The 14,368-nt window shown below is 38.9% G+C and overlaps 1 protein-coding gene across 1 annotated transcript; it reads right to left on the bottom strand.

Annotated features, from left to right (window-relative positions):
- Positions 1-2,995: 2,995 nt before the first annotated feature.
- agtrap (angiotensin II receptor-associated protein) lies at positions 2,996-13,049 on the bottom strand. The gene is made up of 5 exons (XM_027279366.1): positions 12,900-13,049; positions 11,629-11,663; positions 11,327-11,435; positions 9,274-9,484; positions 2,996-5,295 (listed from the first exon to the last, which is right to left on the bottom strand). The coding sequence occupies exons 1-5, from the start codon at positions 12,924-12,926 to the stop codon at positions 5,171-5,173; spliced, it is 507 nt and encodes a 168-aa protein (XP_027135167.1). The 5' UTR covers positions 12,927-13,049; the 3' UTR covers positions 2,996-5,170.
- Between the last annotated feature and the right edge of the window lie 1,319 nt (positions 13,050-14,368).

The raw sequence follows: 14,368 nt of genomic DNA on the forward strand, positions 1-14,368 counted from the left end.
CAACAAGCATAGTTTTTTTATATTGTTTACTTTGTTTTATTCCCAGCATATGAAAAAACAATCACCCCTTTTGCTAATGGCTTGGGATTTGCTGATCCCCTTTTTCTGCTGGCTGCTGTGGACCAGAGTTAGTAATTGGAATCAATTTTGATGCCGTTATCATCGGTGACAGATGCACGAGGCCGCAGTGTGAAGAGGTCAAAGGTTGAGAGAGAGACCTCCCAGGGGACTCGAGATGCCTGAGGCATAAAAATGTCATTCCCGAGTCATTTTCACATATGAACACTGGTTTAATCTCTGAAGGCTTTTGAGCATGACTGTTTCTAGTTCTAGTTTTGTTGGCCACTGAGCAGCTCTGGGCCGAGGTTAAGTGAGATGTTTAAGATACAGAGACTCCATCTTCCCATTTAGGCCACAGATTATTTATTCTGTGCACAGAAACTTAATTAGAGACACGTGAGTCAAAGAATGTCAATATTCTTCATCACTCACTGCCCCCCATGCTGTATAATTAACCCAGAAGTCAGAGCCAAGGGTTTTTCTTTTGACCGGAGCAGCTCTGAGGGTCATATTTTTATTCCCATCCTCATGACCTACATGTGGAAGTGTTTCAAGGAGAAAACATGCTATTTGCATTTTTCTACTTTAATTTATTTTAAAATATTTAAGTATGCAAAGATATTTTGGCGGTCTTAGTCTGAAAGTCTAGTTTACACTTTTTTTTTGAGTGTCAAGAAAGAAAGCAGAATGGATTTATGAGAAAAATATACAAACATATCATGTAGGAGGAATAATAAAAAAGAAAAAGTCTATATAAATAGCAATAGCAAACCTCCAAAATGAATGAATCTTTATTTACCTCAGGCACCTCCGTCACTTGTCATATGTGCAGTGGATTTTCTATATTACAGTCATAACAGAGTAAAAGCTGTTATTTTCACAGTGATAGATTTTCTCAGATATAAACAACAACAAAAAAATCTATTGGCCAATTTGATTTCAGAAATATTGGTCACTTCAATATGCTGTGAATAAGACGCTTCTTATTGTGCCGGAGGTTTGCAGTCCTGAAGCCCAAGAATTCATTCTTTCAAAAACCTCTCTGGGGATCGTCACTAATGCAATAACAGAGCTGACAAATTGAGTTCCTTTTATTGCATCGACCAACAATGGCAGCAAGCGAGCGTGTCCTTGACTCGGAGGAATCACAGGTGTGAGCCTGAGGATGTGTCAAACCTGCATGCATGCAAGACTCAGGAGAGGCAGCCCAGCAGCTCCTTATTAATCAACAGCTTGTTGGGCTGCTGGCCATACCTCCTCCCTCTCCTCCATCTTCACCTCCTCCCCCCACCTCCTTCTTTCTTCTCCCTCTCCACCTTTGTCCCCACTCCATCTCTTTTTTTTTACAGCGACAGTCGCCCTCTCAGGAGCTCAGCACGAATGAGCCAGTACCACGGGTTACTCATTAATTAAGAAACATAACACACTGATTACTGTGAATACTCTCGTCTGGTTTGAAAACCAAATTAACTTGAAATTTCAATTATGAAATTTGGTTGAGATTCCTGGTAAATTATGGCAGCAGATAAACTTGTTTCATTTGCAGTCTGTGCAGAGTCTTTCAGGTTTATAAGCAGCGATTGGCTGACATCTGTATTGGCTGACCTACAGTGTGGCGAACAACCAATACACTGTAGATGTGAATACATCAGTACAGACTGAGCTCTGTGACCTCTGAATCCTCCTTTGGGTGGGAGCTTGGTCGTGGTAACTCAGGAGGATGAATTTAGATGAATTTAACCAGGGTTCCCGATCCTTTCAACCTCAACCAGATCTGGCCAATACCCAGTCTCTATGAGTTCTTCTCTCAGGGCTATGAAGACTATACCTGCAGTCTCCTCTCACCAACCAGCCACTCACTAACAGGAGTTGCTTCTAGTAACTTTGTGTCAGCCCTCCCTTGAGAATGAGCAAACACTTGTTGCTTTCAGATAAGGTGGATGTGTAACTGTTCTGTCTGTCTCTCAGTGCAACATGACGGCTCTTGTGTTTTTGCTCCAGCTGGACAAAATTGTGGTTTAAAAGTGAAATATCTTTAGGCTGCACTCTTGAGGTGTTGAACATGCAGCTGCTGTGGTACAGGGGAATGATAGTGTGTGTTTATGCATATGAATGACATGATTGCTACTGTTGCTGCGGCAGTAATAGAATTTTCATTCATGGTTTTTTAAGAGGCCTCAGAGGCACTACCATATACAAACAAATGACAAGACCTCTTCCCTCAAGGACTCGCGGCTCTGCAGCCTACACACTCGAGGACAATAGACCATTCAAGCTATACAGAGTTACTACTTGGCGAAAATGAAAGTCATTATAGACAGAAACCTTGACTACAAGTTTATATTCTGTGTGCACTACTTCAATACCTGCGTAATTTATCGAGCAACACTTGTTTTCACTTGGGGTATGGATGAAATATGAAAATCGGGTATTTTTATATTCCAGGTGCATCCAGCTTTATCGCTCTAATTATTCTTGTTTGTGTTGTTTGCAATGCAAAAGGAAGCAGATAGAAAATTATTCTTTCACTTTCATGATGCTTTTTCATATTTTTTTTTACATTTCTGTGTCAATTTAAGTCAAGTGTTGCTGTTATGTAGTGGCTGAGCTGAGTTCTGGTACTCACTGAAAAAGACTGAAGGTAGTATGGCTTTGGGAATATGCACAGGGGATTGCAAAAAAAAGGGGGGCAAGAACAGGAAAAGCAGAGAGATAAATGCGTTGTCTGGTTTGCATAAATAAAAGCAGCGCAATAAAGAGATCTCTGAAAGGAGCGGGGTGAGAGTAAACAGGTGTGACAGGAAGGAACACATGGAGAGAGAAAAATTTGAAAGCTTGCATGGACACTCCAAATGCTTCATATTACTGTGCATACAGATGCAAATGTTATGTAAATACTCTGCGTGTGTGCTTATAAAATGTCATTTCACAAATGTTCCACATCGCTTCTCTTTATTATTAAGAAAAAAAAAACTTGCCACATGACATTTTTAAATCAGAAGCAACCTTGAAATGAAAAAACCCAATGACGACAAACACTTGTGTCCCCAAAAAGACTAAAAATTAGGACCAAAAATGAAAATAGAGCTGCAGGATTTTTTCTCTCACAATTTTATTTGAGTGAAAACTCGATTTCGGTGACAGTCTTTAAGTGATCTGGCCTTGTACCTTTTGAATCAGAGCAAGAGGCATTAAGCTGAAGCAACTACAGCTGCCTTATTTCAGGATATGGCTCCCTTTTCAGGAGGCTCCTTGAAGCAAAAGAACGGTGTGAGATTAAAAAAAGATACATTTCTTGCCATGTTAGATATTTCTTACAGCTATCAAAATAATATAAATAATACTGTTAAACTCTATGTGGTGACTTTTCTTACAGTAAAATATGATCTTTTAGTCTCTTACAGGACATACTGATTCATTAAAGACTTCTCTGAAAGGCCAATTCATACCTGCAGGTGCAAAAATTGTGTTGTTGCCTCACTGTAAGCATTTCCAAATCCAAAACATCTTCTCAGAACATACTTCTTTATTGCCTAATGACATTAAAAGTGTAACAACTTTGCCGTTCTTGTGCCTCCATGTTGCCGCTGCGCTGCCAAGTTATCACGCAGAGCTGTAAGTTGGTGCTGAAAGGTTCACCGGGTGTGGACAAAGCCAAGTTAAGGCTGATCACAAAAGACAGATGGTGTGTGAATTAAGGTATAATTTTAATCTCATGATCTACAGTATATGAGCTGTGAGCAGAGCAGTAGTTATTTCACAAACCATAATGTGACCACAGCTACGACATCTCTGTCCGGTCATGTAGGTGATTTTTATTTATTTTATTTTTTTTAAAGAGAACTTAATCCAAAACAATGTAATCATTACAATAATCCCTGCAGTCTGTTTTGCTTACGCTCTAACTGCTGCCACATTTACGAAATTTGCACACTAAAACTGTGTGCGCACTTTATTCAGTGTTCAATGAATGATGTGCAATATTTCACACACAATTCATTTAATATTTGTGATTTTAAAAACTCAGCTATCAGAGGCCGCACGGGTTCTATTTTACAAAAGAGTTTTCATGGCACTCTAGAAGCTTCAATAACTATAAGAATGATTTAATCATTTTAAATGGTTTAAAGGGGCAGTGTGTGAGATTTAGTAGCATCTAGTGATGTAGTTGCTGATTACAACCCCTTCACCTCATCCTCTCTTTCCTAGCATGCAGGAAAAACTTCAGCGGGGCAAAAAATACAAGAGGCCCTTTACAGAGTCACTGTTTAGTTTGTCCTTTCTGGGCTACTGTAGAAATGGCGGTTCTACATTTCATTTTAGCCATATTCTTTAAACCACTAAATCTGATACACTGAACTGACAGTGGACCGACTGGAGTTTTAATTGAAAATATTTGTTTGTTTGCTTACAAAAAGTTCCATATTTCTCTATTTTTCAAACAGTTTTATACTTTTATGTGTTGTTCATAGTTACAGTGCAAGTTGTGACAGTACCTTTAATACTTTGCATAGCTTAATACCAAGATGAATGAATGTTGAAAAAGTACAAAAGGCACAAGGTTGTGTCTAAGGCGTTGACACTGAACATTCATTTCAGTCCTCTTTGAGTTAAGAATTGTCCAGTGCTTTAAGCATTGCTGTACCGTAAAGCAAAGACTAATTACTGCAGACGAGGAGAACGTAATAATTTACAGATCACAAAGTGCCACATTTGTAACAATTGCCCACTTGGAAAAAAGTAAACTGACAAAACTGCTGCAGACACAACAATTCGATTCAACACCTCTCGACTAAAAAATAGCAGGCGTTAACATTAACAGTAACATGGCATGGAAGTGGTAGGGCAGTGTTTCCTCTGTATTTATTCAGCAGTTATGTACCAACATGGCAAAAAAAAGGAAGTAGAAATTAAAATGGTATATTCATGCCATATTTCATTGTAAAACGCAAACAGGGCTAATTATTTAACAAAATAAAAGTATTTGATTTATTTCCAGCGCTGCAATCTGCAGCAGACCGACACATGATGTCGAATCGATTGTAAAAATTGCCAAGCAAAAAGCCAGAGGAAAACACTGAAACACTGCATTGTTCAGCGCCTTGTTCTCTCAGTATGTGCGGACTCCTGGTTTGCTGTCCTGGGCCTGGTTGAAGGTATTCGGTGAGCTGGAAGTCTCATCCTGCTGGTCAATAGACTGGTAGGCCTCTCTGTTTCGTGATACAGAGGGGAAACCTGCAGAGACAACCCAAAAAAGTCTTCAATACACACTACCAACCCCTGCCAGGCAAATGTATTATTCATAATAATACTTGCCTAGTAACACGTGCGACTAATCAAGGATGTTGCATTATACATATTAAAACTGTTTCTAGAAGAAAGAAACCTCCTACACAACTTTATGTTTTTCTTGATTTTGAACACTAATTTCTCCACACATCCACACACACACACGCACACACACACACACACACGCACGCACACAGATTCATGACACAGTTGGGCAAATTTGTTATCTTGACTTGAGCATCTGGCCCCCTCTGGATAAATATAGATTACACTGTTGGAAACTGTGCCAGCACACAGTAAAGCATACATTTTCTCTGATGGACACTAGGCTGAGAAAGCTAATTACATTTGAATAAACCTTGTTGAGTGGTGGTAAAGTTCCTCCCAATTCATTATTCTCTTTTTATGTTCGCTACTGTCTGATTAGCTGCTTGTTCTGCTGCTTGGAACAGACCATCAATGATCCCAGAGTGACTGAAACGTCTTCAACAGCATTTCTCATGTGATCAGAATAATCTTCTTGGATTCTTGCACCTCATGTAAACATTCTGTGAAGGCAGTACACCAACGTTATACATCTGAAAAGTCTTATAGGACTCCCTATAATGCTCAAAAACAAACAGCCCTGGCCAGAATACCAATGACGTGTTTTTTGGAAGTTGAAAGGCTCACACACTCTTACCTCTGCATGGCCCAGAGTCCTGTAACTGTGATAAACATGCCTATATTAATGCTAATCACACAAGCCATTTACCTTCTTCACAGAAGGTTCGGGTGAACAACTGTGATGTTTATTATTTTATTATATTTAAAAGCATAAAATACATAAATAAGTCTAAAAAAACAACATCATGTTGCTTAACAAAACCTATCTTACTCTTTGTGTGCATTTCAAATAGGTCACATTGACTGTCTGCTGTAAGCGAACATGATCTTGACATTAATTAGGCTGTTTTGAGAATGTGCACCATCATGCAGCTCTGCTTTAAATGTATGCAAAGAGAATACACAAACACAAATGAGGTGTCTGGAGAGTAAAAATATGAATAATACATACTGTAGACGCAAACTTGCAGAATCATATAAACCCACATAACACAACAGACATGAATACAAACATACTGCGCTGACAAACACAAATATTCAGGCAGGTATGGGAGAGTAATGAGGTGACAGAGAGATGAAAAGAGAAAGAGATGGACAACAGAACAACAAGATAACAAGAGGGAAATAAAAGACTAATCTTTTTTTGTCCTGCAGCCTGATTTGTGATCTTACTTCCTGTGTGGGAGAGGATGGAAGAGGATGATTGGAGAAGAGAAATGGTAAAAAAAAAAAAAAAAAAGGAAGAAGCCAGGAATCAATAGCGGCGGCCAATAAAGGCACTGTCAGCACTATCCGTAGTGCATCGACTGTCCACAGAGGTCTCTAAGTCTGAGAGGTCAAAGGTCAGCGGTAGAGAAGAGAAGAGAAGAGAAGAGAAGAGAAGACAAATGGTCAAATCACAACAGAAAAACACGAGACAACACAAGAATTCACAAACAGAAAGACAGAGCTTGGAAATTACAACATGCAAGAATAGAAAAGGGAAATTTGGGTTTTGACAAATTCATACACATGATGATTTCACAACAGAGAACATTAAGAACAAGGGTAATGCCCAGCAGTCAGTTGACAATTTGCTAATCCCCGCCCTCCCTATGTTACTGTACAGTTGACTAGCTAGACATATTTTACCACTTGAGAATGGAAATGAGTCTATGATGATTTCAAACAGATGTAAACAAAAGCAGGCCTCTCATTTTCAGCTGGTGAACGTCATTTCATTCAGCTGTTGCTGGCAGATGTTCACAGCGATCAACTAATTAAGGCTCTGTTAACGCAGAATGACTTTTGTCTACAGCTTCCATGTGTGAAAATGAAAAACCTGCAAAGGGCCTTAAATATGAATTTGATGCATATTGCAATATTACACTGTAGATAGCTGGCTGACAATGTTTGAATTCTTGCTATAAATGAATGAATGATTCATTATCTGGAGTAATCAGTTTGGCTGGAGTTAACTCAACCGGACACCGGATGGTGGATGACCGTCCAGCAATGAGCTTGGTTCTGCTCAAGGGTTTAGCCAGGTGAGCAATTCAGCCCACCTCAGCTCAGTTGGTCCACATCTTGCCCATTTTTAAATTATCCGTTAGGCAGCAGAGGCAAAAGGCAATCTGAGCTTCACAACTGCTCCGCAGAAAGCTATGGCTGACGTCACAGATGCTGACATACTTACAGTTAAGTTCATGGAAGGCAAACTGTGAAGGTAATGTTAAATGTGTGATCGCATAGTCTTACAGCCTTTATTGTTTTAAGGCAAAACTATAACTACATCAAACCTCAAGCGATTTAAACAACAATAAAAGGCCCGAATTAAAATTCAGTCTTATCCCTGTATGCCTGAATCAACAATTCACCCACATGCACCTGATTGCCTGGTTCCCAGAGTGCTGGATGCAGCAGGGAACCATGTTAATGCCAGCTATGCAATCAGACTGCAATTAAAATACACATTGTCAGAAGCTAACATTAGCAGCATTCATCAGTCACCACACAGCCAATCACAGTCTAATGAATGTGCCTGCTGTGTGTATGTGGCATTAGAGAGTGCGGATTCATCAATATTCAATTATCCTCTAAACATTCAAATCAGGAGATTTTGTCGAGTGTTAGCCGCAATGCAGGAGAAATTTCATTATGTTTACCAGTGTGTAGTATAATAAATTGTCATTTTAACTGCTGATAATAGAGTTAACAATAAATTACACCTCTGTTCTCCTGGTTTATTTCTATCATTTCTGCTGTTCCTCTTTTTGTGGAGGGCAAGAAAAGCTCACCATCCCTGTGTAGAATCATTGACTGCGCTACAAATGATAAATATAACTACTTTTGCATTAATCCATATAAATGAAGCCATCAATAACATTTTTGAGAATTTAAGAGTCCAGCTGATGTCACAGCTCAGTGAGATTTCTGATGGAAAAGCTCTCAGCAGTGCAAGAAGTCCAAAAATCAATGGCCACACATGGTTAATCACAGAACACATCTTGAGTATTTCCTAACCAGTCAGTGGAAGAAGTGGTATTATCATTTGTTTGTTCACAAGTAGAGGGATCTATACTCAATGGTCAAGAACATCACAAAAATCTCTATTTCTGTGGACAAACATGCTGCTCTGGCACAAACCCCATTTCTGTTTCTTTCACATCAATTCTGTGCTTTTTTTTCTATCATGGCAGATTATTAGTTTTTCAGCCTGCATCGGTTTAATATGTTCCTCCAAGCGGTATAAATCTGCGGCCAGTATGACACACAAATGTTATAAGCAACTCGTGGAGAAATGATTTCCTTGCCCTGTTTTTGTTGCATTTCAAATGTCTTGTGACTGTTACTAATTAGTTTGACTGTGGGATCATCTGCCAGTAGTTTAGCACAGAGTCTTCCCAGTCTTGCGTGCTTGCACTTGGTTATCGGCCTTTCATAACAAACAGCATAAAACAACATCGGTGAAGCACTACTGGACACATGCTTCACAACGTACCACCAGCTCTGGTCACACTCAGGACTGAAGATCCTTTTTTGTGAGGAAACCTCAGATATTTTAGATAATTTCTCACTGGTTCTGAAATTATACTTATACCAAAATGTGTACTTGGTCAATGAAACCTTCTGCTTCTCAAAGGAGAATTAGATCACACTTAGTTAATTCCAGTATGCTGAAAATTAGCCTCAGTTTCCACTCTAAGAATTACATTTTTGGCAGAATTTAAATTCATGTGATGTCTCCTAACAAGCCCTATAGTGGCATGCGATCACTTCTTCAAAAGTCTGCAAACTCCTCGTGTTACTGTGATACTCGACTCATCTTGAAGCACTTACCAAAGTTAATGTTGTAATCTCCTCCACGTTCGCGGTACATTTGGTAGACGAAGAAGCAGGACACAGGTTTGAGCAGCAGGTTGAGGATGGCCATTCCTGCGCTGAAGCGAAACACGTCTCTCCCTCTTTCTGCCGCAAAGTCATTGAGCGGGTAATAGATCCCAAAATGGATGATGTCGGTCAATATTGTCAGGACCATCCCTATCAGAAACTACAGAAAGAAAACAAAAGATAAAGATGTCTTAATGAATACAGATGGTGTGTGAAGCTTTTGAACCTCCTGTACAGGTCAGTACGGAAAGTGCTTTCATGCTCTGAAGTGCCAACACATCTCTGTAATTATGCCACAGGTAAATATTCTTTGCAATATATTGTGTGTGGAAAATAAAGTCATTGCAATTCTGAAAAAAAGAAAAGAAAAAGCTTAAAAATTTAAGTGGTTGTGCTGGGAGGTCAGGATGAAAAATGCAATGCAGAAGAAAATAAGATAGCTAACCCTGAATTTAGAAAATTCTCTACTATCTTTATTATCTGGGACAATCCATATTTCGGGACGTGAAATAATTCTCCAGCCAGAACAAAGAACAGGCAGTTCCAGAACAGAACAATGTGAGTTAAATATGTGATGACTGGACGAAAAGATACAATGAAATCACCTTAGACTGAAATTATTAACAGAAAAAGATACAGTAGACTACAAAGCACATGAGGAATCAGGGCCATATGCTAGATCCTATACAGTTTGGCCACCTCAGCCCTTCCTGAGGGACCCTGGATGTGAGCAAAAGTGACACTGGACTTGAAAGGTACAAGGTAAAAGGCTCCCCTATGGTTACTTCCTGATGGCAGTGACAGTCAGACAATCCATTACTGTTGAAGGGTGTCATTGGAAGAGTCACTCGACAGCTAGCTGGCTAGTTTTTGTTTCTTTTTGTGGTGCCTCTTGTTGACCCTCAGTTGTGGCGTATTTACTTGGCATCAAACACAACAGTATGGCAGTCTGGGGCTGCTTCCACAAAGACAAAACTCTAGTTTAGGTTTAGTCAGACTTCAGGTCACACCCGCTGTTAATATCTTGACTATCTTGATTGACTATGAATTCTGGGTAAATTAACAAGGTCCAGTGGGTAAGATTTAGTGGGCTCTATTTCCAGAATATGGAAGAAATGCAATATAATATGCATAACTGAGTTTTCATTTTCAAAAGTGTGTAATTCCCTAAAAATAAGAATTTGTTTTTACGCTGCAGGTCCTCTTACATGGAGTCTGCCATGTTGAACCACCATGTTTCTACAGTGTCCCAGAACAGACAAATTAAAGACTGGCTCTAAATAAGGCCTCTCAGTTTGTGTGAATTTCCTTCCCTAATGTAGTTAGCAATCATGATAAATGCAACTAAATCCAACTGACTGGTCCTTGAATACAAAACATGGCTGACCAAGCAACCGTATGAAACCTCTGGACAAATTCAACAAATAAAACAACATGTAGATATTTCTTAGAGAATTCCAGTACTTCCAATAACACTGTGCAGAGCTCAGAAGCTGTAGCTTCTTGACAGAGCACTACCAACTCAGGATAGCTTCTTTTGGACAAATGAACTGCTGAATATTTCCAACAGGTTAGTTCAATCTCTAAAAAACTATTTTCCTTCTTATAACTCACTCCACAACATTTATTTTAGCCACAAAATATGAGACATGTTTTCCTCTTTTTTTTGTCATTTGGTGCCACTGATCAGCAGTTGTCATTGTTACCACAGAAGCATAAGTTGTAATTCAGAGTTAGGGTAAGCTGGGAAACAATACAGAATAATCTAAAACATCTTTGTGAAACTGGCTCCTGGTGCACCATGAAAGCCATGGATACTGTACTCTTCCCTGAATTAAAGGAAAGCTATCTTTCTCAACAGGGATGCTCACAGATTGTCCTAGATTCCTCAGACAAATAGGTTAGCACGGATACGCATTGCTGTGCCTATAGTTAGACTCATGTACGCGTCACATGATGTTCAGATTTCAGCCTGCATGAAGGAATCAAGGCGAGAACTCACCATGAGCACAGCATCGACCGAGTCCCTCTGTGCAATGGCCCAGACCCCGACAGCTAAAACACCAAAGTTCCCCCAAGAATAGGAGAAGGGCAGCCACGCCATGCATCCCCTTCAGCAAACACACAATTCATACAAGACAGAGTCACATTTCAAGGATTGCATTTGATTGTACAAATATGAGACGTGGAGGTGAAAGAACCGGCCTGAATCAAGAGTCTGTGTGTGAATATGTGTGTGTGTGCCAGAAGAGGAGAGAAATTCCTCAGGTTTGTGAAAAAAAACAAACCTGAGCTCGCACTCACCATATTGTAAGCAGCCAGTGCACAAGTACTATGGCCTGTGATAGAAAACAAAAGACGAAGGTTAAGGAGAAATATAGGATTAAGGGTCTTTTTAATACTTTCCTTGTAGTCCAGGGCATTTCAGTCAATTCTGAGCAGCTCAAAACTAAAAATATTCTGCTTCTCCACAGTGAGGATTTTTTGTTTTTCTCTGTTTTGTAACATTGTAAATAAAATATGTTCGGGTTATGTAAGTCTGAAGGTGTCTGGGATCATGCAAAACTGGACATATTTCTCTATTTTCTGAAGGTGTCTGGGATCATGCAAAACTGGACATATTTCTCTATTTTGTTATATTTTATAGACCAACCAATTAACTTGATTTGAAATAAGGTTTAATAATACTGAAAATAACTTTTAGATGCCGTCCTACAGTAGCTCAATCCATGTGAGATCAGAAACTACAGGACCAAATGTAAAACATGTGATCAATTTGAATCTGGCATAACATGTGACGCTGCATCAGGATGATTGATTTCACGTCTTCAAAGATTTTCACAGAGATTTCTTAACTCCGATTATAAATCATATCATTTCTTCTTCTTTTCTGACTTGTTTTAAGTTTCTGGGCTTTGATAAGAGCTGCTCAAAGTGCTTCTGACCATTTTACCCTTTAACTAATGGCACAAAGTTATAACTCAATTAAATGCTTCCTCCTTTTAAAGGTTAGGACATGACTTATGTTTCCTACAATAAATTCAGCGCCTCTAATAGAGTTACTGCTAATGTTTTTAAACGCAAGAAATCGATGTTGAAAAAGATGTTGTTTCATGTGACAAATAACAACCTTCTTTCCATTTTCTGCGAAAAAGTTCACTGTATATAACTTCTACTTGATCTTTTGCCAAAGCTGTATGCAAATATATCTTATATTATGAGCAGATGTATCACTATGTTTGAACAGTGATCTGATTTACTCTATAAACAGGCTCGCTCCCCATCACTGAAAACACTATGACATATTTGACATATTTTTGAAGGCTGTATCTACTAAATGACACTTTTATTTCACCACTACACACAAAATCCAAACATTTTACTACTTTAAACATGATGTCTGTGTCAAGTAGAGGCAGGTAGTTGCAACACAGGATTTAGCAGAGAGTTGAGCAACAAAGTTGACATCATCACATAATCTAGCACCAGCTTTGGTGCTAAACCAGCCTAAAGTACTGTTAAACACTGTATAAAGACTGAATTCAACGATACAATCAAATAATACACAAACTCACCTTTAGATTTATGGCAGGGATTTCCATAATATGCTGTTTGGTCAAAGCAGCTCTTCAACTTGTTGAGGGAGCTACATGAAAGACAGGCAGGTTCCCTCTTACACAAACTTCTCCCCCAAACTCCTCCTCCCCTCAGCACAGCCTGCAAACATAAACCATGTGACAGCAGCCTGACTACTTCCCATGTGACTCCCTCCCACCTCACCCCTCCTCCTCCTCCTCTTCCTCCTCCTGCTCTCTGCTGTGGCCTCTAAACAGGGAAGAAACCACATGAGCATCGACGTTGGTCACACTTTTTTCTTTTCTTTAATGTTCAGTTTTTAGTGAGCATGGTGTCCACTCCCGTGGTTCACTATGAATGATCAGGAATGTAGCGTGTCTGTTTGAACATGTAACGTTTGTCAGTTAGGCTAAGAGATGACAAACACATGTTTAATATTTAAAGAGATTTATAGTGTATTTTACTGTATTTACTTGTCAGTCGAGCAAATTAACACGACATGCAACACGTCACATGTCAGCTGCAGTGTGATAATTTGAAAAAGTCTCATTGTGACTGATGAAGGATTTTGATACAAGCACCAATGGTTAAAATTAATCTGTATTTTTATTCAGTAACTTTAAATCTGTGCAGTCAATCAGTCATAAGTAAATTTTTATCTTGGCAATTTGAAAGATGTCCAAAACAATCTTTAGATCTTGTAGCTCTTTGTCATCTGTAATATGAACAGGGATATGAATGAAATTGATAAGAAGCTTCATAAAGGAAGATAAAACTTTAAAATTTAAAACTTTAAATTAAAATATGATGCACCGTATGTTTTTAGCAGAACAAAACTTACTTAGAACAATGCACATAACAATGGATATGCTCCACAGCTCCACCCTCTTGTCCAAATATGGTCACGTTGGTGACAGTGACATCATGTTGGGTCTGTCCACTATTTATTATACAGTCTATGCAGCGGTTTAAACAGCTGGACCAAAATATTAGATAAATTAAAATTTTGACTTGATGACATTAGATGTGAAGTTAAGGAATCGCCAAACTGATTAGGATTCATCCTCTGGGGACCATCAATGTCTGTACAAAATGTCAAGACAATACATGAAACAGTTGTTAAGATATTTTAGTCTGGTCCAAAGTCGCAAACTGACTGACTGACAAACATTTCCATCCCTTGAGCCAAAAACAGCTATTTGAGCTAATAATACATGTAAGGTTTTGATGTTTTTGCTTTGATGTTCTGCCAATCCATCATGCATTAATAATATAAAAGGCAAATATTGACAGACATGAACTGTAGTCAAATAAATAACAACACTATCTGTACAAACTTGTAAAGTTATAACTCTCCACAGAACAATGTGCGATATGAATGATTAATGTTGGACTTCGTTCACCTGCAACTTCTTCTTCAGGTCATGGCTGTAACCAAGGAAATGTTCTCGCTCTGTCTTTCTGAGCA

This window comes from Larimichthys crocea, chromosome VI (assembly GCF_000972845.2).
Source record: "Larimichthys crocea isolate SSNF chromosome VI, L_crocea_2.0, whole genome shotgun sequence".
Classification (NCBI taxonomy): domain Eukaryota; kingdom Metazoa; phylum Chordata; class Actinopteri; family Sciaenidae; genus Larimichthys; species Larimichthys crocea.

Bases quoted from the DNA above. Each gene is read 5' to 3' on its own strand.
- agtrap (XM_027279366.1), bottom strand. From the start codon at position 12,926: ATGGAAATCCCTGCCATAAATCTAAAG. The intron at 9,485-11,326 runs GTGAGTTCTCGC...TTCTTTCTGTAG, and splicing joins CGGTCGATGCTGTGCTCATG to TTTCTGATAGGGATGGTCCT. The intron at 5,296-9,273 runs GTAAGTGCTTCA...TTGTCTCTGCAG, and splicing joins AGATTACAACATTAACTTTG to GTTTCCCCTCTGTATCACGA.